General features: G+C 39.1%; 1 protein-coding gene across 1 annotated transcript in view; it reads right to left on the reverse strand.

The window, feature by feature from the left end:
• Nucleotides 1-25,431, reverse strand: part of LOC102911682 (putative ATP-dependent RNA helicase DDX60) — a 119,627-nt gene extending 94,196 nt beyond the window's left edge. The window contains exons 1-9 of the mRNA XM_076553282.1: nt 25,280-25,431; nt 13,503-13,609; nt 10,978-11,085; nt 10,752-10,818; nt 10,236-10,425; nt 8,358-8,699; nt 7,358-7,474; nt 4,185-4,346; nt 2,974-3,132 (exon numbers count right to left, since the gene is read on the reverse strand). Coding sequence (XP_076409397.1) covers nt 2,974-3,132; nt 4,185-4,346; nt 7,358-7,474; nt 8,358-8,699; nt 10,236-10,425; nt 10,752-10,818; nt 10,978-11,005 — 1,065 coding nt within the window. The 5' untranslated portion in view covers nt 11,006-11,085; nt 13,503-13,609; nt 25,280-25,431. The remainder of the gene's footprint in view (nt 1-2,973; nt 3,133-4,184; nt 4,347-7,357; nt 7,475-8,357; nt 8,700-10,235; nt 10,426-10,751; nt 10,819-10,977; nt 11,086-13,502; nt 13,610-25,279) is intronic.
• Nucleotides 25,432-26,488: the final 1,057 nt, after the last annotated feature.

The following is a 26,488-nucleotide window of genomic DNA, read 5'->3' on the forward strand; positions in this document are numbered from 1 at the left end:
AGTTGTATATCGAAGGCATCCTGTAGAGGGTAGCCATTCCAGCTTTGGTCTGGAAGTTCCAGCCCCCATTGAAGCTTCAGTAACTATCACGACTACAAGGCGGGGCCAAGGGAGGGCCCTGAAGACCTACCTTGCTCTCTTGTTTCCTGGACACAAGAGGTAGATGAAGGGGAGTTCTCCAGAGAACACCTCTGGACTGCACTGCATCTTTTCCAGAACCTGCCACCTACCTATCCCTCCATTTGTAAGTTACTCACTAAATAAATCTTCCTTTTAACTACATGTAGTGGCCTTAATAATTTCACCAATAGCACCCATACAAGTCTGTATCACACCTATTGTGCTCACACCAGCTCCCATTTGAGTTCCAGGGCTTCAACTACATAAAGGTGACAAAAAAAATTAATAGAACTGAGGAATAAATTTTATAACAAAAATCCAAAGCACATTCCTGGTGCCACAATGCTTATTTAAATTTCAGACATCAGTAGATTTATTATATTAACCTGAAGGGACCCATATTAAAGTGTTTAAATGAAAATGAGATCCAGAAGTGGATCTGTTAATATCCATTTCATTAATAATACATAGTCTGTTGCCCCCTGTGGGACTAACAAAGCACCTAGAGGAATGTCCTTCTATGGGGTTTAGGATACAGAATTTTCTCTCATGAATCAGTAGAATCTACACAGAGTCATCTTCGTCATGTCTAGTATTTACGGCACCACAGAACTCCTTCAAAATGCCATTATAACAGCTATGAATGCTCACAAATGCAGATATTCAATATATCCTACCACTCTTTTGTATGGATATGGGTGTAGTGTGGGTGTGTTGTCCAGGTATGTGGAGGAGTATGCATGACTTCAGGAGACATTCCCCTGGTATATCCCACTTGATGTATGCAACAGGGGTCTCTCATTGGCCTGGACCTTGACCAAGTCACCTAGAAGGCCAATAAGTGATCTTTCCATCTGCTTATCCTTGGGATTACAAGTGAGTATTGCTGCACCTGACTTGATTTCGGACATGCTTCTACATTGGAGATTAAAGTTAGGTTCTCAGGCTTGCGAAGCATGTGCTTTATAAACTGAACCATCATTCTTGTGCCTTAAACCTGACCTTCAGTTTCCAACCACAGTTTACACTGTGCTAATAAAGTAGTATGTGTATAAGTAGTAGTGAATGTAACACAAGCACTACCAAGTAAAATTAATGTAACTTAATCGCCTCTTCAGTCACACTCCAATCAATGCCCTTCATGAATTTCCTCCACCTCTCCCATGCTGCAGTTTGACCAAGGCATTTATGCAAATACTGTTCCTCCTTGAGTAAGAAAGCAACACTCTCCATACAGTTCAGCTGCTTCCAGTTATGCTTAAGTCACTCTTAAGAATGCTACAGAAGATACATACTCAGGGCCTTAAGTCTAGAGTGCTCAAAAGTCACTTCCTTAGCCTCCACACCATCGATAGGTATGTGGCTAAATAACCCACTAATTTCCCCAAATCCAGGTTTGTGTCTACACTGTGTGGTCTACATTGAAAGTCAAAAACACTTTTTTTTTTTTTTTTTTTTTTTTTTTTGGTTTTTCGAGACAGGGTTTCTCTGTGTAGCTTTGTGCCTTTCCTGGAGCTCACTTGGTAGCCCAGGCTGGCCTCGAACTCACAGAGATCCGCCTGCCTCTGCCTCCCGGGTGCTGGGATTAAAGGCATGCCCCACCAATGCCCGGCTCAAAAACACTTTTTAAAAATAGAAGTCCCATTAGCCTGCTTAAAACCATTTGGTAGGCACCCAATGAACTTATGATGAACTTATCTACCCTGACCTACCCTTATCTACCTGACTTGTCTCTCACCCACTACATCAGCTTCATCACTAACCCCATAGAATCTCTGTCCTTGATACACTGGATGGACTCCAGTTCCTTGGCCATGCTATCTTTAGGACAATCATGCATAATGTTTCTTCTCCCGGAATCTGATTTCCATTCTCTCCACCCTACTAACTCCTATCTATCCTCCAGGACTTGAGTAATATAACTTCTTAAGAGAAACCTTTGCAAACTTGGCTTGATCTTCATTATCAGATTCTAAAATACTCTTGTTCTTCCTTCACAGTAATTGTTAAGATTTAATATGTGCCGGGCGGTGGTGGTGCACGCCTTTAATCCCAGCACTCGGGAGGCAGAGCCAGGCGGATCTCTGTGAGTTCAAGGCCAGCCTGGGCTACCAAGTGAGCTCCAGGAAAGGTGCAAAGCTACACAGAGAAACCCTGTCTCAAAAAAACCAAAAAAAAAAAAAAAGATTTAATATGTGTCTTCTCTATAAAATGTAACTGTCTGAAAGAGCTGGGGTAGGATGACGAAGGATGTTTAGCTCACACTCAATCTCCAGGTTGGAAAAGCACATTCCTAGTTCATTGAGCATAAGACACTTTTCCTGACTGTTTATCTCAGGATCCTAAAAGAAATATATATATTTAATTTAAAATGAAGAGAATAAACTGAAGTGTTAACAGATTCTTGCACTGATTTACATGGAAGATTCCAGAGAGATTTTTGAATTTTTCAGTTTTCCCAAGTTCTCCAAAATCTCTCTATCCATACATAATCTGTAATGAAAAAAAATCATAAAGCCTTGCATTTATTTCCTCAGCTCTTTCTCAAAGCAGAATGTGGTGGTCACTGGGAACTTCCTTGTTAATGACAGAAAACCCTAATGCTGACAAGAATTTTAAAAACGAAAATTTTAAGAAGCTCCTCTTTGGGTTGGATACATGCCATGGTGCTTGTTATTACTACTTAATATATTTGTTAACACTAGTCAAGTGACTGATGTAAGCAAGCTGACCTTTTGAAGACCCTCCCCCAAATTTAACACTACCCTCTATGAATCTGTTTTGAAGGTTAATGTGGCCCATATGTTTGAAGTAGTTAAAACAAAAGTATAAGTGAAAGAAGAGTATATTTACCATTTTAAAGACAGTCTTGAGGTCCTGAATCCAACCAGAAGTGATGAATCTTGAGCGAGCTCGCTGGGAAAGAGGTAGATGGAGTTGAAAAGCCACAGTGAGGCAATGTAGCTTACAGAAGTCTTCCATGTCCTTCAGGGTTAAACAATTACCCTTTTCCTGAGGAAATTAAAGAAGGTGAGCAGAGAAGAGCAGGCTGGAAGACTACACACTCAATTTGTGGAAGCACAAACTCTGAAGCCAAGCCCTCTATGTGAGAATTCCATGTTTATACATTCTCCATTTCAGAGACATCACTTACCCAAAAACTAGGCTGTGTTTAAACATGTCTGAGATAGAGGGGAAAGGAAGCTTCCAGCTTTGCAGACATCGGTATATGACATGATTCAGTATTTTCAGAGACTCCAGGTTTAAGCTAATAAACCAGGTGATGAAGGGGAGGTTTCACAGGACCTTGGGTGGGTGGAGCTACATGCTAAATACTCTCTTCTGTCTAAGCAACCTACTCCGAAGGCAATATTATGAGCTGCCAGCATGAGGACAAGAGGGTACCAATGTAGCTAAAAGGTGTAAGTTCACAATGACAAGAGGAATAAGTAAGTATATATATTTAGCATTATGGGACAAGAACATCTTTGTTATTTTCAAACATTTTGACTTGTTGGGGGAGCAAGAAGACTTCATTGGGACACTTCTAAGATCCCAGGGAAGATCTAATGGTTAGAAGTTCCAGAGAGAAAAGTTTGACTTACTATCATGATTTAGGGATGATTTAAAATTGATGTCTAATCATGTACAAAGGTTTCATTGAAAATTATATTTAAGGAGATACTGCAAAGAAAAATAGATTCTTGACCTTTTCTGCAATAAAGAAACCTAAGAACAGTAGTCTCTCCCAGCTAGTCTTGCAAGGCTTTCCTGAGCATTCCATGCACTCACACAGAAAAGTCCAAAGCACAGTAGCATGGTAGGTGGTTTCTCCTTTTGCCTGCCTGTATGTGACAGGGGCTGAATATATCCTACATGAAACACCTGTAGGTAACACACTACATCATGGAGCAACAGACTTCTTTATGACATGAATTGTAGGGATTTTCCTATTTCTAAAGTTCATATAAACAAAAGAAAATACCAGTGCCAAGCGGGGAAAATGGTGGGTGAAAAACAATAAAACAGAGAAGCAGTAATGGAACCCAGTGTAACAACTACACCTGTTTGCCTTCGCCCGTCTGCTTGGATGCTTTCTTCTCTCTGTTTTCTAAAAAACGGTGGTACATTTCCAAGGAGAGGGAGCACGAAGTGACAGAGAGGACTCGTCGGATGTCAGATCCTTCTGGCCAGAGCTGCTTAAGCAGAGATAGAGTCTCACAAGCCTGTCACAGCAGAAAATTATAACGTCAGGATAATTAGGAAACTATATTTATTCATAAGTGATCATATAGTAAGAAATGGGTGGATATGACCATATAGAATATGGTTATTTCAGCTTAAGAAAATTATGAACAAAAATGTTGAGTGGTAAAACTATTTCAAAAAACTGTTAACAAATACATGCATGAAACATAACACCTGTAAATCAACAAGGAAATACATGACTCTTTTAATACTAATTTTCCAATGAAACTCAAATAATGAGAAAGACAATAAAATAGCTGATATTCTTTAGTAATATAAAAATTGCATTTTTAACTTTGATGATATCAAAGGACTTTTTCATCTTTCACTACTTTAATAACAGACAGCACCAGAAATCATGGTTTGTCACTCCTTACACTCTGCTAATAAAGTTATAAACAAGCAAAGGCATATGACAACACGTTTAATTGACATTCAATATGTTGTGTTTTTTTTTTCATTCAAGTTCTAGAGACCTAACCTAGAGGAACAATCCAAAATCTGCCTGAAGACATGTATGTACACCAAGGTGTTCATCACAGAATGATTTGTAAAAGTGAATCTTCAAACAATTTAAATGTTTAGCATTCAAGAAACACCATATGTCCATAAAAATATTACATGTTAAAATTTTAATGAAATCATAAAATATGTATGTAACAATTTTGAAAAGTAATAAAAGGGTGTGCATCTAACATACCATTAATACTGTAAAATACATAATGTCACTTAAAAGATATATTCAAAATATGTGAGTCTTGCCTCTGAATGTTGACAATATAAGCAAGTAAGACATAATAATAAAGAAATGTATTCAGAATAATACCATCACATTCTTGAATCTAAATACTATAATTCTATTGGTGAAATTTAGAGATACATTATCCTACTGCATTCCTATATTAACCAAGGCACTAGATTACTCACAAGAAATTTTATGCTCTTTACACTATATTTTTATTATTTTATGAATATGAACGGTTTTGTCTACATGTATTTTTGCAAGAGAGTAAGATCTCTGCATCAGTGAGCCAACTGTCCAGCCCCCATTTTGTATTTTCTTAAAGTATATGCATATATAATTTTGTGGCTAATCCACATGACTAGAAGCAACACATATCATTGCAATCAACTTTCTGAATGTATTGGGTACTTTTATAGATACTTTGCACCAAATCTCCTCTTCTGCATCAGTTAAAAAGGAAAATAGTAGTACCAGGAAACAACAATGATGAAATGTATAAGGGAGAAATAATATATTCCATCTGGAGAATATATCCAGTTCCCTATCATACTTGTAGCACCTCAAGACTTTGTAGAGACCAAAGAGATCCTACAACCTTATGGGAAATACAAAGGACTGATATCAAGAAAGAATGAACTAGAACAATCATAAGAAATAATGAATCTTCCCAAGATATGCAAAGGGTATTTTTAAAAGTAATCTTTTAATTTGAAATTTTTAATTTTCTTTTTTTTTATTTATTCATATTACTTTAAGGTGTGAGTATATACCTGCACATACAATTGTACCTAATATATACTTCGTGCCCACAGATGTTAGACATTGGATCCCCTATAACTGGAGTTATGGATGGTTGTGAACCACCATGTGAGTGCTGGGATTAAATTCCAAGTCCTCTGCAAGAGCACCTAATGCTCTTAACCACCATCCCATCATTCCTGTCCAAACTTTTAAATTTTCTATTAAGTCATTCATGTGAAAAAAGAAATGCAGACTGAAGTTATATAATTTCTTTAAAATTATAATAAAATCATTAAATATAATAGTCTATGGAATACAATGAAGATTATTATCTGTATGTAAAAATCTATGCCATGCAATGAAAGCAGTGCTCAGAGAAAAACATATCAGACTAAATAATGTTTAACACCAAAAGTGAGAAAATAGAACAATTAAATACTCTGCTCAAAAAAATAGATAAAAAGAAACAAGAAAATAAAAGATGAAATCATAAACTAAGAGAGTAGAAGTCTGTATATCTTGTTAATAGTTGCAAACTCAAGCTAGAATTAGATAAACATCATTAAACAAATAAGAGAAGCCACAAGTGTATGAAATAAAAATAAGAGAGAACAACACTGAGACAAAACCATTGCAAAGGTCTACTTTAGAAACTTCTATGGAAACAAACTGGAAAGAGTGAAACCCCTAATTTCCCAGAACAAATTACAGAATTGATTCTCTTGGTATTAGTAGGCCTAAGTACACCAAGATCCATGATGTAGGTAAAATGACTAAGGAACCATCTCAACAAATAAGCACCTTCTTCAACCAGAGAATTTTACCAAATTTTCAAAGACTGCATGGTCCCACTGATCTAGACAGTATTCCAGAATAATAAAAAGAAAGTGTGAATATTCTGATCTTTTCTATGAAGCACATAAGACCTTACACATACACGTAAGACAAGACAAAAACTGAAAATTAAATTGCAGTATCGTGGATGTCAACCAAGGCAAATATTCAACAAGAAATACAGCAAGCAGAACCAAGACTGTACTAAGAAAACAGTACACCATGATGAAGAAGATGTACACCAGGCATGCAGCCTTAGAAAATGTGTGACTGCGACACAACAACAATGAACCTAAGGTGAAAGCGACAGTGCTGAGGTCTACTTCCACTTCTGCGTTCATGGTATAAACAGTAGGAGAAGCTCGGGGTCATCTTCTTTACATCAGAGTCTAGACACATCTACAGGTTAGTCCTACTCACAGGGGGAAATAGAGACATTTCTTCTCAGACCAGGAACAGGGGGAAGATGGCTAGTATCTCTCCCACTCTCCACTGCTACAGTAAGCCTGTAGGAATGCCCATCAGACCAGAGAAATCCTGGAAGCTTGCTGGTCTCAAGGTAAAACACTGGGAGTGATATACAAGGTATACTCTGACCTACACACACACACACACACACACTTTTAAAAAGATAGCTCAACTAAAAAGCATTTTTTCAGGTTCTGTTACCTTTTCCACCATATTATTGAATTTTAAATCTCCAAACAGAGTTGTTAAATCCCGGTCTCTATATTTTTCCAACTGTTGAATCAGGGTTTTGTAAGCAATCATAATCTCCTTCTTAAACTGCAAAACAAAGTATGATAAATTGCAATAAATAAAATTATTTCCCAGCTATAAAAATCAGAAATTTAAGAAATAATCATATTGCAATAGAGTCCTCAGTTTAAAATCTACACTAATGTAATTGAGGATGGTCAGCAATGTTTAGAAATCCTTGGAAGCATGGTAATACTTGTTTATCTCATCTGGCAATTTAGCACCTTATTTTAGCAGTTTCACAAAGTTACAAATAATATAGATTCAATGTGTTTTACTATGACACATTTCAACCAAGCACCTGAGAAGAGACCAGACTCAAATTTGCATAAATTCTACATACTTTTATATTACTCATTTGGTAGTGTTTTTGAATAGGCTACATATTCAAGTATCTATTTCATCATTTTCAAATATATGCCTGGCTCTTAGGACTTTTGTGAATATTAAATATAAATAATTCATAAGTGTTAAGAACTATTACATGACAAGAAGTCCTTAGCAAATTACTATATGTCATTACTATTAATTTATTGTCATTATTATTAACCTATATATCATCCTACTAAATCTATAATAGTTTCTATATTGTGGGTAGAGTCAATATTGGATCAAGATAGCTATTTTTAAAGATTTACTTAATTTTTAGTTTTGTAAGTATGTATGTGTGTCTGTCTGTCTGTCTGTATATATGTATGTATCTATGTAGGTATGTGTATGTAAGTACAGTATACATAGAAGTCAGAGATGTCAAATCCCTTTGGAGTTGGAGTTATGAGCAGTTATGAACTACCTGAGATATGGGTGCAAGAATAGTCTGCACTCTTAGTTAACCACTGAGCCTTAGCTCATGAATTATTTTAGAAATGCTTATAAAATTTCAGAACGTCATCTCTTAGATATACATTACCATCTTGAAAAACATCTGCTTTGAATGTGAGCTTTGCATAAAATATGCATAAAGACGGAGGATGTCAGATCTCTGCCCTGAAAAGAGCACGATGTTGACCTTCACTGCCCAAGACTGAATGACTACGAAGTTGAAAAGATGTGTCTGCTCGTTGTTCAGGCCTTCGTCAGCAATAATCAAGAAATATGGGCAACTCTGACCCAAGACATTATTCCACTCTTCTGACAAGCATCTAGAATAGTCAGTCCAAACATCCACGGTGGTATTCTTCTGAAGGTGCAGAATTAAAGCAGTTCTCAGGGTGAGAAGTTCAGGGACATTGAAGTACGCATATTCAGCATCCTATGGAGAAGGAGATAAAGTACATTATTTGAGAAGTATCATTTAGTATTTTATTAGTTCAGGCAGTTAACACCTATCAATAAGGTCATTGAAGAAACATAATATGGCAGGGTTTTGGGTTGTTTGTTTTTCCTGCCCTTTAGTCAGTAAATTGACCCTGGAATTTTGTTGCATCACAAATATATGCTATATATCATACTTTGGACCTAAGAGTAAGCAAGTCCATAGTACCCAGAGTTCATTACACTTTTGGACCTAAGAATAAGCAGGTCCATAGTACCCAGAGTTCATCCACACTTTGCCTTTCTATTTTCTAGTCATTCTCCTGTCCAACCTCACCTCAAAAAGACAAAGAATAGAAAAAAAATATGAAAATTGTAATTTGTAATTATACATTTTCTGGAATTTGGAACTGAAGGGTAACATGTTATTCTAGAGAATTATTCCAGAGTGCACTGACATTTCTTAAATAGCATATGTTTTTCTCAGTAGACCAAAATTGGTACAACAAATTGCAAACATAGGGCAGAACCCTGGCCACTTGCACAAAATTCTGTTGGCTATCAATGTTCAGAAATATACAGTAACATGAGTTGCAAACTGATTGAACAAATCCACACCAGAATCCCTAAGTAGAGCGCTAGCTCCCCTGAGTCTAGGAACAGGAAGATATGGTAGCAGGTACATATACCTGTATTTGAAATTGTCAAAGTTTTATTTATTGCACCAAATATGGTATTCTCTCATTGATATTTATAACAGAGCACACAATAGCAAAATAGAGTTAGTGAGGTCATGTGGGCTCAGGTAAACCTACCACTGTATTCAAATAAACTGCCTGCTGAGTTTTGAAGGCAGAGTAGTTCTCAGGGTTAGAGGACTAGAATTGAGGTCGGAGAGGGGCCACTGTTGAGAATTTGACCAACTCTTGTGACTCTTTCTGTCTAGTAAAATTCTATCATTACACATTACAAAATAATCTAATTGTGTTTATTCCTGAACACTGCAATGCTGGGTAATTGTTTTCTTCTCTTCTTCCCTTGAAATTTTATTTATTTTGTGCTTTTTTGTTTTGTTTTGTTTTGTATTTTTTTTTGTCCTGGAGATTGAACTCACAGCCTTGCATATATATACTAGGCAAGTCTTCTACTGCTAAGTTGCATTTCTAGATCTTTATTTCTTTTAAGAAGGTCTTTCCAGGTTGGCTAGACTACTCATCAACTCACTGTGGGAGCTCCAATGGGTTTCAAATTTCGATCCTCTGTGCCTTAGCCTCCATCTCATCTTCTAAACTTTTCAAAATGCATTTTACTTTGCAGTCAGAGGTGAAATCTTTATACAATTTTATAAAAACCATCTTAGTCATAGCCAGGTGTGGTAGTGCACACCTGAAATCCTTTCACTTGGGAGGCAGAGGCAAGGGGATCATGAGTCTGAGGCCACTTCTGCTATAAGAGTCCTTGTCCCTAGTCAATTATTTTAATGAATTCTGGTTTCAGTCTTCAGAGACCAGAAAACTCAGCTGGTCTGTGTTACCTTGAAGAAAACTATGGCAAACTGTCCTCCTTTGCTAATAATATCCATCAGGTAGCGCTCAACCAGGTAGAAGAAATGGAGACTCTGTCCTGGCTGAAGTGACTTCTCACATACACATGTGACAAGTAGGGAGTCTCCGTCAATCAGGAAAAACTCAGATTCAACAAAATCATTGAATAAGCTGGAGTAGCTAAAAAACAAACAAACAAACAAAACAAAGTATTAATACAAAATTCATGTAGATGGCATAATAACCAAAAACATTAGTGTTATTATTCCATTGTCATTAATAACCTAAATTGATGAATACATAGTTGCAAATAATTACATATATAATATACTTATATCATATATGGATTGTACATTCACACACACACACACACACACACACACACACACACACTAAGATAGATGCAGGTACAGATGAATATTACCATATAAGGTCAAACAGCTCTAGCAGAATAGGGGAATATTACACATGGTTTCAAAAATCTTGATTACCACAAAAGTACTTACTCAGCCTTTGGCATATTTTCTAGGATTAATTGTGACATTTTCTCTAAAATCACTGTGCAATGTTCTTCTAAAAAGGGAAAGAACAGGGATATTTTTACTCATCCTTTTAGGGAGCTCAGGGTTATTATTTGAGAAACAAGAAACAGTAATGCAGATATTTTAACTGTTCAATCTGTGAAGCATATATCTTGTAATGCTATAAACATTATTCTGAATTAAAAATTACCCATTGTTGTTGCTATTTGTGCCTCCATCCTGAATTGGTAAATATTAAAAATGCAGATATCCTTTACTCTGTTTCCTCTAAACGGCCATTATTCATGAGATAGCAAATCTGCAAAGAAAGAGAAAAACTGATCAACTTTCCTCTCAGCAGAAATGCCCTGAATGACTATCTTCTCAACAGAACATTGGTGGCAGGCATACAAGAATGAGCACAACCAGTGTGCAGTCTGTTCTCGAGGAACAAAAATCAAGAAAAGAACCATCCATCATATGATCACACATACAACAAAAAAAACCACAAATGTGACCAAGTCAAAGAGATGAGACATTCTCTAAAGAAGCAATGCCAAAGAGTAGTTCTACAGGATTAAACAAGAATTAAACAAAACAAGGGAAACTAAGGGTCCAGGCAGAGAAGAGCAGAACATTGTCATATGTAACATGCAATGGCCTGGGGCTTGAAGGAACGAATGTGGAACCAGGTTCCCATAGGACGCCAGAAGACTGGAGTGGAGAGGGGGACAAAGTGTTCGAGGTTCAGGAGAGGGTTTAAAAAGCATGCAGGTCCTTTGAGCATGTGTTATAGTTAGCTACTAAGGATTTTCAGGAGATATGATGGCTCTGCATTTTGTAAAGATTACTCCAGCACAGTACAGCGGTAGGAGCAAAGTTCTTGTCAGCGGACAGAGAGAAAGCTGCTGCTGGGCAAAGAAATGATGGCAGCTTGATGAAGTTACAGCTGAATGGGAGGTCTAGGTAATAAGTCTGGAAAGGTGTGAGTTTATTTGACAAATGTTAAAAGGTAGGTAAATAAGATGTCATTAACAAACCCAGTAGGGGCAGAGAAGAGCAGAGAAATGGGCTGTCAAGGAAGACTCTGAAGATTCTAATTCAGGGATGAGAGATGTTTACATATACAAGAGTGCTTGCTAGGAAAGCATGAAGAGCTGAGTTCAAATCTCCGGCACCCATGTGAAAACCCAGACACAGCTGCATAGCTCTGTCACTGGCATTAGGGAAGGGAGACAGGCAGTCACTGGGAGCCCACTGACTAGTGAGTCTAGGCAAAATAGCAAGCTCCCAGTTTAGTGGTAGATCCTGTCTCAAGGCAATCAAAAAGAAGAACAGTAGCAGAAAACTCTCTATAGCCTCCTTGGTCCTCCAAATGAATGTGCAGCAGCACACAGATGCACTCATGCAAAAGCATGCATCACACATACAGTCACACACACACACACACACACACACACACACACACACACACACACACACTGTAATTCATGCCACAGCATAGATTATTAGGCCATTCTCTGATGCCAGGATCTTGGAATACGACCAAAAGTCAAGCCAAGGTCATGAACTCATGTGTGGTCTACCTAAATTTGACTGGCTTTGAGACTTACCCTAGGCGATGTAACATAGATTCTTAAATGTGGAAGGCTAGACAGCAAACACAAGGTCTCACAACCAAACAAACTAGTGGGAACTCATGAAATTTGGATCAACAGCTGTGGAGCCTCCATGGGACTGGACAAGGCATTCTGCATAAGCAAGACAGTTGTGTAGCTTGATCTGCTTTAGGGACTCCCTGACTGTAGGATCAGGATCCATCCCTGGTACATGAGCTGGCTTTTTGGAGCCCACTACCTATGGTGGGACACCTTGCACAGCCTTGAGTCAGGGGGAGGGGCTTGGACCTGCCTCTACTGAATGTACCAGGCTCTGTTGACTCCTCATGGAGTCAATTCCCTTCTTGAAGGAGGGAATGGGGGGGTACTTGGGGGGGTGATGCTGGAGGGCTGGGAGGAGAGAAGAGGGCGATCGGTGATTGGTATGTAAAATGAATGAAAAAATTCTTAATAAAATAAAATAAAACACAAGGTCTCAACCATGTCTGAATAGATCTGTAATGATATCTCATTAGTGATTTAAAAAATGACCACTGGGACAAACGAGCTTGCTTGGACACAGAGATATAGCATCATAGAAGTGAAGAGACTAAATACAAAATTCTAAGGATTACTAATAATTAATAAGTTTTAGTAAAGAGGAGACTGCAAAGATGACCTAGAAAGAAATATTTTAGAGGCATAGCCAAAAGATCAGATATCTATTGCAGAGTATGTCTAAGTCTGTTAACAAGTAGATTTTATTATGTAGATAGAAAGATACACAGAGGTAGATAGATAGATAGATAGATAGATAGATAGATAGATAGATAGATAGATAGATAGATAGATAGATAGAGATAGATAGATAGATAGATAGGAAGATAGATAGAAGATAGATAGATACACAAATACACACACAGAGAGATACATAAATAGATAAGTCAGAAAACAGAGATTTCTATCCCATAATATTAAAACAGGAACATACAGTGGTGAGCCAAACACTGATACCAAATATTAAAATGACTGAGAACGTGTGTCTGCGGAAATGACTAAATCTGAAGAAAGAAGGGATGGCTGTGGCCCAGGATGCTTAAGAAGTACTTGGGCACACGTGTAGGCATGGGTCTCTTACCTCACCCAGGTACTTGTATTTTCAGAGCCTCATAGAGCATCACTCATCACCACATGCCATACTTGCCCACAGTGTACTCAAGTGTATCTAAAGCAGGTCGTCAGCCCCTGGTAGAGATCAGAGGAAACCAAGTTAAGCATAACAGTATGGAGTGTTGAGTGTGTCAACAGCAAGGGCACAGGGAACAAAGGAGCTCTTTAATAAGAAAGGCAAAATCAGATCCTTATACTCATTTTGAGTTTTTGAGAATCAGGTGTAAAGATAATGAACTATGGAAGCTTGCTGGGGAAGGGAAGGTATGGCAGTCCAGGGAGAAAAATCAGCATCATGTTAATTAAGACACAAGAATATGATGGCACTACATGATGAATTTGGAGATTCCATGGTCTGTTCTATATGGCAAAGCACAGGGTGACTGGTTGGAGATTAAACTGGAAAGACAAGAAGAATCAGATTTTAAAGAATCTTGTACCCCAAGTTAAGGATTTCAGAAACTTTCCTGGGAAAAAAAAAGTCTCCATTACCTATACAGTCCTCAATTTTGGTAATTGTGCATTAGTTGGAGTTCTCCACATTGTACCAATCTCAAAAGGAGAATGACCAGTTGGTGAGAACTGAACAGGCAAGGGAAAATGAGTCTTAAATAGGTTACAAAAAAAGAGGAGGAGTTTGGAGTTTTGTTCCCACAGGAGATGAGAGGCTGTTGATTCCTTCGGGGTTAATATGGATTAGGTTTGATCAGGCAAGACCTCCTGACTGGTAATATCTATCAGCAAAGGTTACTGCTGGTCTTCCCAGGACTTGGTCATTATCTCAAACTTTTCTCTCTGGCACCCTAAAGATACTTCATCCACAGACAACAGGAAACAGTTTGAAGAACACAATGTCCATATCCCCAAGAGGGATGTGGGAAACTTTTAGTTATTTGGTGGGCTACAGATGTTTGTTATCATTTAGGGGAATATAGTATATTGATATAAATTTATTTTGGTTACACTGTGTATATGTTTCTACTCTTGTTTAAAGGATTTTTGTATATTGATAAAAATTTAAGGTTGTTTTTGTAACAATATATTGTGTGTATGTTTCTATTCTTGCTTGAGGTATTGTACCTATGCCGTTTATTTTAAAATGTAAAGTAAAATTCTAGTTTTTGAGAAAGGTGTTATTATAAACTATATAGGCTAATCAGGAAACACAGGTTAGTAATTAGCCATTTATAATAATCAAATTTGTAGATATGTTAGGTATGCTTTCCAGATCATATAGAGATATATTTTAGATAGATAGATGGTCTTCAAACCTTTTAAAGACCTACAGCATATGGCATTTAAAATGTTTTGTTAACATAAAGTTTTTCATGACAATGAGATACATCTGTTCCTGGCAGCACAAATTTACTTCAGAGATGTTGAGAATTGAAGAAACTCTTTATGGTGTTTGCTTTCTTGTGGCAAGCTTAGCCACTGGGCAAAGAAACTGCTCTTGCCTTTCACTGGTTGGCTATGTGCTGTGGAGACTGGACATGCAGAACCCACAGGAAAAAGACTGTTGAACTTTGCCAAAACAAGGCAGGAGAGTCCTTCAAAATTCCTGCTTCACAGAAGAGTCTGCCAGATATTCTTCAGGACACACAGGAAAGAGACTGCTGAACTTTGCCAAAACAAGGAAGGACAGTCTTTCAAATTTCCTGCTTCACTTAAAAGTCTGCCAGATAGTCTGAGCCTGTAGCCTGAAGATGGATGTACCAACGTTGCAGAGGAACTTCAGGTAACTGTCCAGGCAGCCAAATGTCCCTGTTGTTGGATAATATCACATCCTTCGGGGCCTTTGATGGAGATGAAGTATAGGTTCTCAGACGTGGTAGCTAGTACCCTTATCTGCTGAGCCATTTCATTGGCTCTTTTAAAATGTTTTAAAACAAATCCTTAAATAAACTACTTCTTTAAAGTCATTTTTCCAAAATGTCTGACAACAAAAAACATAATCATCTTGATTAACCATAAAATCTGATTTTTTAAACCACTTGTTAGCAGAGAAGATAAATAACTTAACCCAACTTTTAAAAGATGACTGGTTTCAAGTTTTATAAGAATGAACTAAGATTTGACCTTGAATATTTTAAACTTCCCTTTTGAGGATTTCATACATGAATACTTTCTTTACATCACTCTCCCTCTCTCTCCTTCCCGCAATTTTTCCTCTGTCCCTTTCACTCTCTCTCAAATCCATGGCCTCTTATTCTTTAATTAGAATTGTTACATACATGTATATAAGTTTACAAATACAATCTGCTAATTAATAACCTTTACTAATCACTACATCCATCCCGTGACTCATCCTCCACAAAGCCTTCACAACTCATTTGGTTGTCCTGTGGTGTCAAGCGAACCTCCTGATAATGCCCTCATCTCTCCTCTTCCATTTTGGAATAATGAAGTCTTTGCCCAAGGACAAAATGGTATTTTACTTCGGGTCAAAAATCTTTCTTAATTTTTTTAAATGCCCTTTTTATTTTGACCTGTTTTTTTTTTAATGGAAAATGCACCCTCTTCAGATTCTATCCTTCTCTCTCCTACTCACTGACTCCTTTTCATTTGACTTCCTCAATTCTGTGAGAAAGAACGACATAACAAGCAAACTGACAAACTGCATTCAAGTAGAAGGGGATCCAAGGTTCACTTACGACATGATGCAACACATGGAGAATATCTGTCCATAGTCAGCCACACTCCCAGGCTGCTGTTGTCCCTATGCAGAGCTTCTGGGGTTTTAAGATTCTCACACATTTTATCCCCCTTACACATTATATACTCACATGACTCCGAGAGTTACAGAATGTTGTACTCCAGCAAGAGCAGGCCAAGATACCAAAGTTTCCAATGACCTTGCACAGGCAAGAAGGGAGGTAAGAGAGAGAAACACACAAAACCAAAATCTCTTATGTTAACCCTGCAGTTGCAGCGTAGGATACAAAAGATATCTGTTCCTCTTGAGACCTGCAGGAAACAGCAAACCTGAGGTGTACAGGAAGCTTGCTGTTGGGGCTAGTGATAGCAGACTAGACCTGAAGCATTGGTATATTATTTCAAAAGATAATATAAAGAGCTATGCTGGCCAGGGAAGCAACTAGGAAACCTCCAGATCTTCATCCTCACTCCTCTGTTCCAAATCCAACCTCCCAGTCTCATTCCCAGCTTTGTAGCAGACTGCTGGATGTTGCCTTTCTTCCCTCTCTGCCCACATTCCCAGAGGAATGAGCAGATCTTGGTGGCAAAGCTTGTTACTTCCCTCTTGGGGACCTCATTAGCCCATTCCCCAGCCCATTTTCATCGCTAAGTGTCAGCCCCCATATACCAATGTGGTGGTAATCTAATTATACTGAAATGTGATTTTGATTGTATGTTAATAAATAAAGTTGTCCGGGGGTCAGAGCTATTAGAGCCATAGCAAAAGTGTGGCGGTGGTGGCACACGCCTTTAATCCCAGAAAGCCAGCCTTTGGTCCCAGGGAGTGGTGGTAGAAAGCAAAGGGATATATAAGGCGTGAGGACCAGAAACTAGAAGCATTTGGCTGGTTAAGCTTTCAGGCTTTGGAGCAACACAGTTCAGCTGAGAGCTATTGGGATGAGGACACAGAAGCTTCCAGTCTGAGGAAACAGGACCAGCTGAGGAACTGGTGAGGTGAGATAGCTGTGGCTTGTTCTGTCTCTTTAAATAGACTAACAGACAGGAAAAGGGGCCCTCATTCGGGAAGCTGGGACACCGCAGGCGGAAGGGTGAGATTTTTGTCTCTGAGCTCTGACCTCTCGGCTTTCTCTTTTGCATTATTTCTGTGTTTCTTATTTAATAAAACGGTTGGTTACATCTATATACCAAGAAACACATTCTAACTTGAACCCTCAATGGCTACACCAAGCAGGATCTTAGAAGCATTAACTACCAGGCAACACACAGCCACCATCCAGAGAGGGCAACAGAATACAAGGAATGGAATGCACACCCAAAAAAGAGAAGAACAGTTATCAGCACCTAGAATTACAATGATCCCAAATTGGCCTATAAGCCACTGTAAAAGCACAATCAGTAACAGCAAAGACAAGACATCTCCTCTAGAGTCTAGCAACCCTACAAATGAAATAATATGTAAACATATTTTAGAACAACACCTGATTTCTCAATGGAGATTCTAAAAGCTAGCAGGGTCTGGAAACATATTCTCCAAGCCCTAAGAGAACACAGATACCAGCCCAGACCACTCAGCAAAACATTCCGTCACAATTCAGGAGAAAGAAAGTCACTCCAGGATAAAAAACAAATTTTAACAATATCTATTTATAAATTCAGCCCTACAAAAGGTTTTAGAAGGACAAATTCAACCTGAAAAGCTTAAGCACATTTGAGAAAATATAAGTAATCAATAATATCAGATCAAAAGAAGGAGAAAAAAGTTTTTTTTGTTTTGTTTTGTTTTGTTTTTCATGGTTTTTCAAGACAGAGTTTCTTTGTGTAGCTTTGCACCTTTCCTGGAACTAGCTTTGTAGACCAGGCTGGCCTGGAACTCACAGAGATCCATCTGCCTCTGCCTCCCGAGTGCTGGGATTAAAGGCGTGTACCACCAACGCCGGTGAGAAAAAGCTATAAAATAAAACCCACACCACAATAACAAAGTAACTGGAATCAACAAACATTACTCATTGATAATTTAACCTCAGGGCTAAAATCAAAACAAAAACAACTAAACACACATCTTCAACAAATGGTGCTGGGCAAATTGGATGGCTGAATGTAAAAAAAAATCCAAATATTTTCATAGGTATTATCCCACACAAAACTCAACTCCAAGCAAATCAAAGACATCAACATGAGGCCAGATACACTAAATCTGATAGAAGAGAACATGGAGAATGGTCTTAAACTCATTGGCACAGGAAGACTTTTGCACAGAATACTGATAACACAAAAATTAAGAACATTAATTAACAAATGAAACTTCATGAAGCTGAAATGTTTCTCTATGGCAAAGGACACCACCATTCAAACAAAATGGCAGTCTGCAGAACTGAAAAGTACTTTTTACCAACTACATATCCACTAGAGAGCTAATATCCAATATACATAAATACTCAAAACACTATCAAGAAAACAAATACCAAAAATCAAAAACGGAGACAGATCTAAACAGAATTCTCAAAAAAGGAAACTCAAATGACTGAGAAGCACTTAAAGAAATGTCCAATGCCTTTAATTATCAGGGAAATATGTATTAAAAATACTTTTAGGTTTCATCTTACACCAATCAGGATGGTCAAGTTCAAATTTAAAAGTGATAGCTCATGCTGGCACAGATGTGGGAACAGGGGAACATTCATCCACTGCTGGTGGGAATGCAAACTTGTACAGCCACTATGGAAATCAGTGTGGCAGTTCTTCAGAAAGATGGGAATCAATCTACCTCAAGATCTAGTCTTACCACTCTAAACTATATAGTCAAAAGATGTTTCATCCTACCACAGAGACTGTAGCAGGAATTTTAAAAGTTCTTATTCATAAAATCAAACCCGAGGCCAGTTATTAGGGTCAATGCTGGTAGATCAGAGAGACAGAACAAGCCACAGTTATCTCACCTCGCCGAATCATCAGCTGGTCTTGTCTCCTCAGACTGGAGGCCTCTGAGTCCTCATCCAGAATGGGTCTCAACTGAATTACTGCTCAAAAGCCTGAATGCTCAACCAGCCAAAATCTTCTAGTTTCTGGTCCTCACGCCTTATATATCTTTTTGCTTTCTACCACCACTCCCTGGGATTAAAGGCTGGCTTTCTGGGATTAAAGGCGTGTCACCATGCTTGGCTATTTCCAATGTGGCCTTGAACTCACAGAGATCCAGAGGGATTTCTATCTCTGGAATGCTAGGATTAAAGGTGTGAGTGCCACTATTTTCTAGCCTTTGTATCTAGTGGCTGTCTGTTCTCTGACCCCAGATAAATTTATTAGAGTACACAATATTTTGGGGAACACAATACCACCACAAGAGACAATTGCTCAACCATACTCATTGCATTCATAATTGCTGCCTATTAATAAACAACATCAATGGGTGAATGGATAAAGAAAACTTGGTACATTTACAGAATGAATTATTACTCACATTTAACAGAATGAATTTATACTCATTATTATAAAAAATAAAATTCACAGGTAAATGGATGGAACTAGAAAGGAAATCATCCTGAGTGAGGTAACTCAGACCCAAAAAGGCAAATATGATATGTATTCACTCATATGTGGATGTTAGCTGTTAAGTAATTGATAAGCAAGCTACAATTCATATAACCACAGAGCTTAGGTAGATAGCAAGGGACTAGGATGAAGGTGAGATCTCCCTAGGGAATGGAAATGAATAGCTAATTATGGGTGGATGGGCTGGGGGGGTGGAATAGAATGGGGCAAGAGAGAGATAGTGGAGAGGGACAGCTAAAACCAAGGAACACTTGAAGGGGTCATGTGGAAACCTAATACAGTATAAGCTTCCTATCATAAATGCATATATGAAGTCAATCTAAATGAATTTGCCAAACAATGGGGGAGACAGAGCTACAACTTGACATCTCCTGTTACCAAATAAAGCTTCCAGTACCAGGAATGGGTTACATCTAATGTAGTTCTTGGTCAAAAAGTCCCGTGGGAAGCCTCCAATAACCCAGGCTACTGCCAAGGCTATTGGTGGTTCTCCACACACTGACAATAAGGCCCTGCTGCTGAAGACAACCTCTAACCAACTCATTGAACAAGGAGAAATCAAGCTCGTGCCTACTTAGAGGCTTCATTTCTATGAGCTGGTTGTCATGCTACTGCAAGGTACTCTGGAAGCTAGCAAAGGAGAAAGGCAGACACCAAACCAGCTACAAACCCTTTGATCTACAAGAGTGACCTGCTAGTGCAATATGCTAGGGCAATAGTGGCACAAAGCTGGTGGGAGTAACCAAACAATAAGGCCTACGCCATGAGATAGATAGAACTCATGCCCTGTGCTGCCTGAGTGGCCAAGAATGGGAGACTAGACAGGCTAGGGACCTAGGGAAAACAAAATGCTACTGTTCTGCAAAAGGAATACAGCAATAAAGTGACTCATAAGGACATTCTGCTGTACTCACAGATCTGTGCCTGGCAGCCATCTTCTTGCAGCCAATGGGAGCAAGTACAGAGACCCACAGCCAAACACGTGCAGAAAGTGAGAGACCTTTGGAACACATAGCCCTAAAAGGAGTATCTCCATCAAACCCCTTCTCTTGGGGCTCAGGGAAATCCAAGAGGAGGTGGAAAGTGTGGAAGAGCCAGAGGAGATGGAGGACACCAAGGAACCAAGGACTTCCAGACATGACAGGTCTGGTGCATATATAAACTCAGAGACTGTGGCAGTATGCACAAGGGCCTGCATGAGTCTTCACCAAATGGGGTCCTAGAAAAGTGAACATAGGCCCCATTGCCTAACCTAGAAGCTATCCCTAACAGGTAGTCACTGAAAAGTTGGTTTTCTCTGAAGGAGTCTCGCTGTGGAAACAATCCACTCTTAAGGGTAGGTCTCATGTCCAGCAGTAGATAGGCAACAGAAACTCAAGGCATCTTTGGGGTTTTTTGTCTTATAATGTTTAGTCAGAGCAATTTTTTTCTATCTTATAGGTCCTTAGCATACGTAATATGGCTTCTGGTTTTATGTTTTTATGGGATTCCTGTGTGTGTCAACATGTATATCTCTGAAGTTTGTTTTTGGGGTGTTTCATTCTGAGATGGTGATATAAAAATGCAGCTGGCTATCTCCCTAAAAACAAACTGCTTTATATCTCGTCTTCAGCCAGAAGGTTTCACAGAGACAGACCAAAGGCCAAGACAGAGAGTCATCCCAGATCTCACGAGTCTCACTGGTTCAGGCTTTCTTGGGACACTGAGACTAGTTAGTGTCTACAAATATCAATACTGTACTCATCCAGGAATCACCTGGGCTCGAGCATTAACTCATCCCAAGCAAGCCATTAATACATGGCAAGCTATTAACAACATGTATGCATAAGTTCTCTTCTACAATATGGAATGATAAAGCACCTCCATTAAATGAGATATAAAAGTGCCGCTCCCCAGAGTTCATAGTCTGAGGATAAACATACAAAAAATTCTGAGACAATGAAAGGGGGAAAACAAACAGGAAAATACTAAGAAAAAAATGACAGATTAAGAAACCAAAATGAATAGGAATAAAATTGGTCAAGTATGTAGTTTCAAAGTAATATTCATTGTTAGAATGGAGCTTCAGAAAAATCAGTTGAAAAGCTTCCCCACATATTAAGGGAAAAAGACAAGGAAACAACAAAAATAACAAGAAAAACAAAAAACGAGCAAACAAAAAAACAAACAAAAACCTAATGAAGTGGACAGAGGTATCCATATTTTATACAAAACACCTAGGTTTTAAGACTTATTGCCAATCAGACCATACAATTTTAAGTTACATGATTTATTTACTTTCTCTATTAACCTGTAGAAATATATGAACACGTTTAAAAAACTTTTTAAAGTGTGCCTGGCAGGCTATTCAAAAGAATTAAAATAAGCAATATTGGTGGATCGTTTTATGGGAAAAAATACATCTTCTAATTTCTAAAAGAAAATACCTTAGAGCCATAATTCTGCAACCAAACATACATTTCAGTTCATTGAGAATGCTAGAAGATATAACTTGTCATTAAAAAGTGAGAAATTCCACCAATTATGTATCCTGAATTATAATTTTATTTAAAGAAAGCAGGAGAATTCTCAGAAAACAGTGAAACAATGAAAGATTTAAAAGATCCAATGGAGCTATGTACATAGTTTAAATGTTGGAAAAGCCTATTTCCAGTGGTAGTCACAATGATAGAAAACTCCATTTTCCAGCCAAATTAGAAGATTGCATCTATAATGCAATATTTCCATAATATGAACTATTCAAATTATTTCCAATAATATTTCCATAATTGGGCCAATAAAAATGCTCAGTAAGTAGGTAAAGGTGCTGGCCACCCAGTCTGATTATCTGAGTTCCACCCTTGAGACAGAAAGAGAACACACTCCTGAGAGTTGATACAGGAAGAGAACACACTCCTGAGAGTTATCCTCTAATTCCCACAAGCACACTGTGCCTTTAAGAAACAGGTACATAGGGACTGGAAAGATGACAGGTAACACAATAATTACCGTGCACTACTGTTGTAGCGGACTCGAGTTCTGTTCCTAGAACTCAGTCCAGAGGCTCACAACTGCCTATAATTCCAGCTTCAGGAGATCCAATGCCTCAGGTCTCCTAGTACATTTGCACTCATATGCACATCCACACACACACACACACACACACACACACACACATCCCCATACATTACACACACACACATCCCCATACATTACACACACACACACACACACACACACATCCCCATACATTACACACACACACATCCCCATACACACACACACACACACACACACATCCCCATACACTACACACACACACACACAATTAAAAATAAATCTAATCTGGGCAGTGCTGGCGGTGCTGCCTTTAATCCTAGCACTACAGAGGCAGAGGCAGGTGGATCTCTATGAGTTTGAGGCCAGCCTGGTCTACAGAGCAAGTTCCCAGACAGGCTCCAATGCTATATAGAAAAACCCCGTCTCGGAAAAACCAAAATGAATGAATGAATAAATAAATAAATAAATAAATAAATAAATAAATAAATAAATAAATAAATAAATAATAAATATCTAAAAATTATATACTGGTTTCTGCTTTTGACTCACTATGGGAAACAAATTACAATGGTCACAAAATCCTGCAAAACATGATAGATCTTGATTATATATACATAATTATAAAATGTATTAAAATTATATTTTATAATATATAATGTACATCTGTGTATATTTATTACATATGTGTGTGTATGAATAGCAATAGAGCAACAGAATTGAGGAGATCACTAAATAAGAAAGGAAGGAAAGGATGCTAAGTGTTTTCTCCTCCACAAAGTAAGTGGGGACAGTATCTAAATATAATGGATCAGAAACAACTTCTAAAACCAAGTTGTTCAGCTGCCTTCCCGAAAAGGACTATGTAAATAAGCCACTAAACACTGTAAGGGACAGTCCCTTCCCTAAAAGCACTCCAGCTAAGAAACATCGAAGACTCAGTAGTGTGTCACCATTTTACAACTCCCAGGGCAGGAAGAGATCTTGAGACAGGAGAAGCATAGGGGCAAACGTCGAAACCCAGATCGCTAGCCACAACGACTAATTTACAGGACATGTAGAGAAGAGAGACATACTAACGGCACAGCAGGAGATGTCTACAGGACACTACACATGTCACTCAGGCCCTATAAATCATAACGGGATAGAGGAAGCTCAAAAGACAGATCGTCGAAACTCAGTATTGTCAGAATTATATTTGTATTATGCTTGCAGACATCTTCAATAAAATGAGGAAGAAAATGGGGGAGGCCGGAATTAAAGGGAGGGGTTGCAGGGAAGTCAAGGAAATCATAAACAGTGGAACAGAATGTTGGAGCTGCTGATAGAAGGGCTGAGTTCCTATAAAAGCACCTGGAGAAGAGGTGATTCGTCCCCCGTGGGTCAAGTTTTAAGATGGTCACCATGCCTCTGCCACTTTGCTACACTGGCCTTGTATAACTTCCTTCCGTCTGTCCCACCACCCTTATTTAACAGGACAGTCTCCCTAGTGATTATGCTACCATCATGCTAGATGAGACAGAAAGTCTCCTACATGCTTGGAAGGCACCGCCACCTGTGAGGGATGACAGTGCAAAGTTTTAGACACTGGGTAACCCTCATCCAACAACTTGCAAGAAAACAGAGAACTCCAGTCCTCTCGCTGACCTCAAGCAACCAGAATGAGCACCCCAGGGCCTGGCAGAAGAGCTCAGCCCCAGCAGACACCTTCAGTTCAGGCAGGTGCGACACCTGGGCTCTGCAAAAGCAGTTAATCTGCGCCTGAACAGGATCTGTAAAATAATACATTCGTTTTGTTTAAAGCCACTGAGAGTGTGCTAATTAGTTATGCGGAAACAAAACCAATACCTGCTCCTTACACATGAATACATTAGATCTTAGATGACTAAAACAGGGAGACTGAAGCAGGGGGGTTATTCCAAGTTCAGGGCTAGCCTGGACTCCAGAGGAAGTACCAGGCTATATTTTGATTTTCTCAAAAAGGAAGCATGCTAGGGGGTGGGGGATTGCTGCAGTAAAAACGTAAATTGTCTTAGCCACTGAAATTTAAGAGCGCCTAGAACTCATCTGAGTTGTTGGTCACATTCAGCTTCTAGCTCCTCAAGTGTGGAGTAGGACCCCTGATTCTGCACCCAGGAGAAGGACTTCTGATGCCAGTGCCCGACTTTCATTGGCTGTGCACACATCAGAGGTCCCTACTTATTTATCCCTATTTTTAAGTCCCCCATTAAGACGAAGAACACTCAAGAGCCTGGGCGCGATGTCTTCTTCTTCCCTCCTGCTCACCACTGAAGTCCCTTCCTTCTGTATCCGCTGGGCTGTGGCTTCTGGCATAGGCAAGTAAGTCTATGATCCACTGCCCAAAGAAGGCCCCTCCTAGTCCGGTCCCCTCAGCTGCGTAGCAGCCCCTCCTTCCTTCCGGACACCTCTGACCTTGACATGCCATGCAAGCCCCTGGCCAGACCAGAAGCATCCCCTGCGAAGCCCAGACCGGGAACGGACCTGCTGCCTGCAGAGAACGGAGGCAGGACTGCTCTGTCTGAAGCCAGAGTGCTGAGCAAGTGCAGAATCGCTCCTGGGCGAGGGCGAGCGCTCCTAGGAGACCTGGGATCTGCTCCCTCCTCAAAGTGCAAGCTTCTAAGCTAGCAGGCCGCCTTTTATGCGTGAAGAACAGTTTCGGTTTCCCTTCTGCTCCCAGAAGCAGTGTTAAGTTTCGATTTCCATTCATCACCAATCAGAGAAGCCGATTTGGGAAATGTAGCTTTTACCATCGCTCTGTAAAGTCAGAACTGTAAGACAAGGAAAACCTATTGAGGTAAATAGGGAGGGAATTCTGACAGAGAAATCTGAGGACATCCAAGCCTGGCAACAGTGCAGAGGACAATAGAAGCAGAATACCAGATGTGGTGCCTTTTCCTCCCTCAGGTGGGGGCAGGAACGAATTTGAGAATGCCTGAGTTGGTTACTAAATCCTGTGACTAATCTTTTTGGGATCTTTTTGTCCAATAAACACCACTAAACAAGCTGAAAAGGGAACCTACTTAATTTTTATTTCTGCCTTAATGATTTTTCCTTTTCTTATCTCTCTCTCTCTCTCTTTCTCTCTCTCTCTCTCTCTCTCTCTCTCTCTCTCTCTCTCTCTCTATCTCTATCTCTATCTCTATCTCTATCTCTATCTCTATCTCTATCTCTATCTCTCTCTCTGACCTGTTGATTCCTGCCATTTAGGTTGGATAGCTCCATTGTTTAGTATCCCCTGTGACTTTGGGAAAGCTTTAAGAATGCTGATTCTAGAAAATAAGTAAGTCTTGCATTTGGGTGGTCTTGACCATGATGGGACTAGAAGCTGGGCTCTCTACTCAGTAAGGAACTGGAAGAACTCTATTCCACAAGGAAAGAGCACTGGATACAGTGAGCAATAAATTTTCAAATCATAAATATGTTCCCTAGCTCGACAAACATTCACCACTTTGAAAGTCTTTAAGGATGGGCCCCTCCCTCATGGTCAGCTTTCCACATACCTCCTGTTTCCTTCATAACAGAAAGGGAAGCATCAGCTCTGATCCTCCTTAGCATTAAAATACCACATGAAGAGGGGGAAGTATAAAGTCCATTCACAGAAGGCTATGTTCTGGTTGACAAAACATGATCTGAGTTCTTCCTCTGAGCCTGGGTGGAGATGTGAAGTTCTGATACATCCTACAGATTGGA

Source organism: Peromyscus maniculatus, chromosome 17 (assembly GCF_049852395.1).
Source record: "Peromyscus maniculatus bairdii isolate BWxNUB_F1_BW_parent chromosome 17, HU_Pman_BW_mat_3.1, whole genome shotgun sequence".
NCBI classification, from domain to species: Eukaryota; Metazoa; Chordata; class Mammalia; order Rodentia; family Cricetidae; genus Peromyscus; species Peromyscus maniculatus.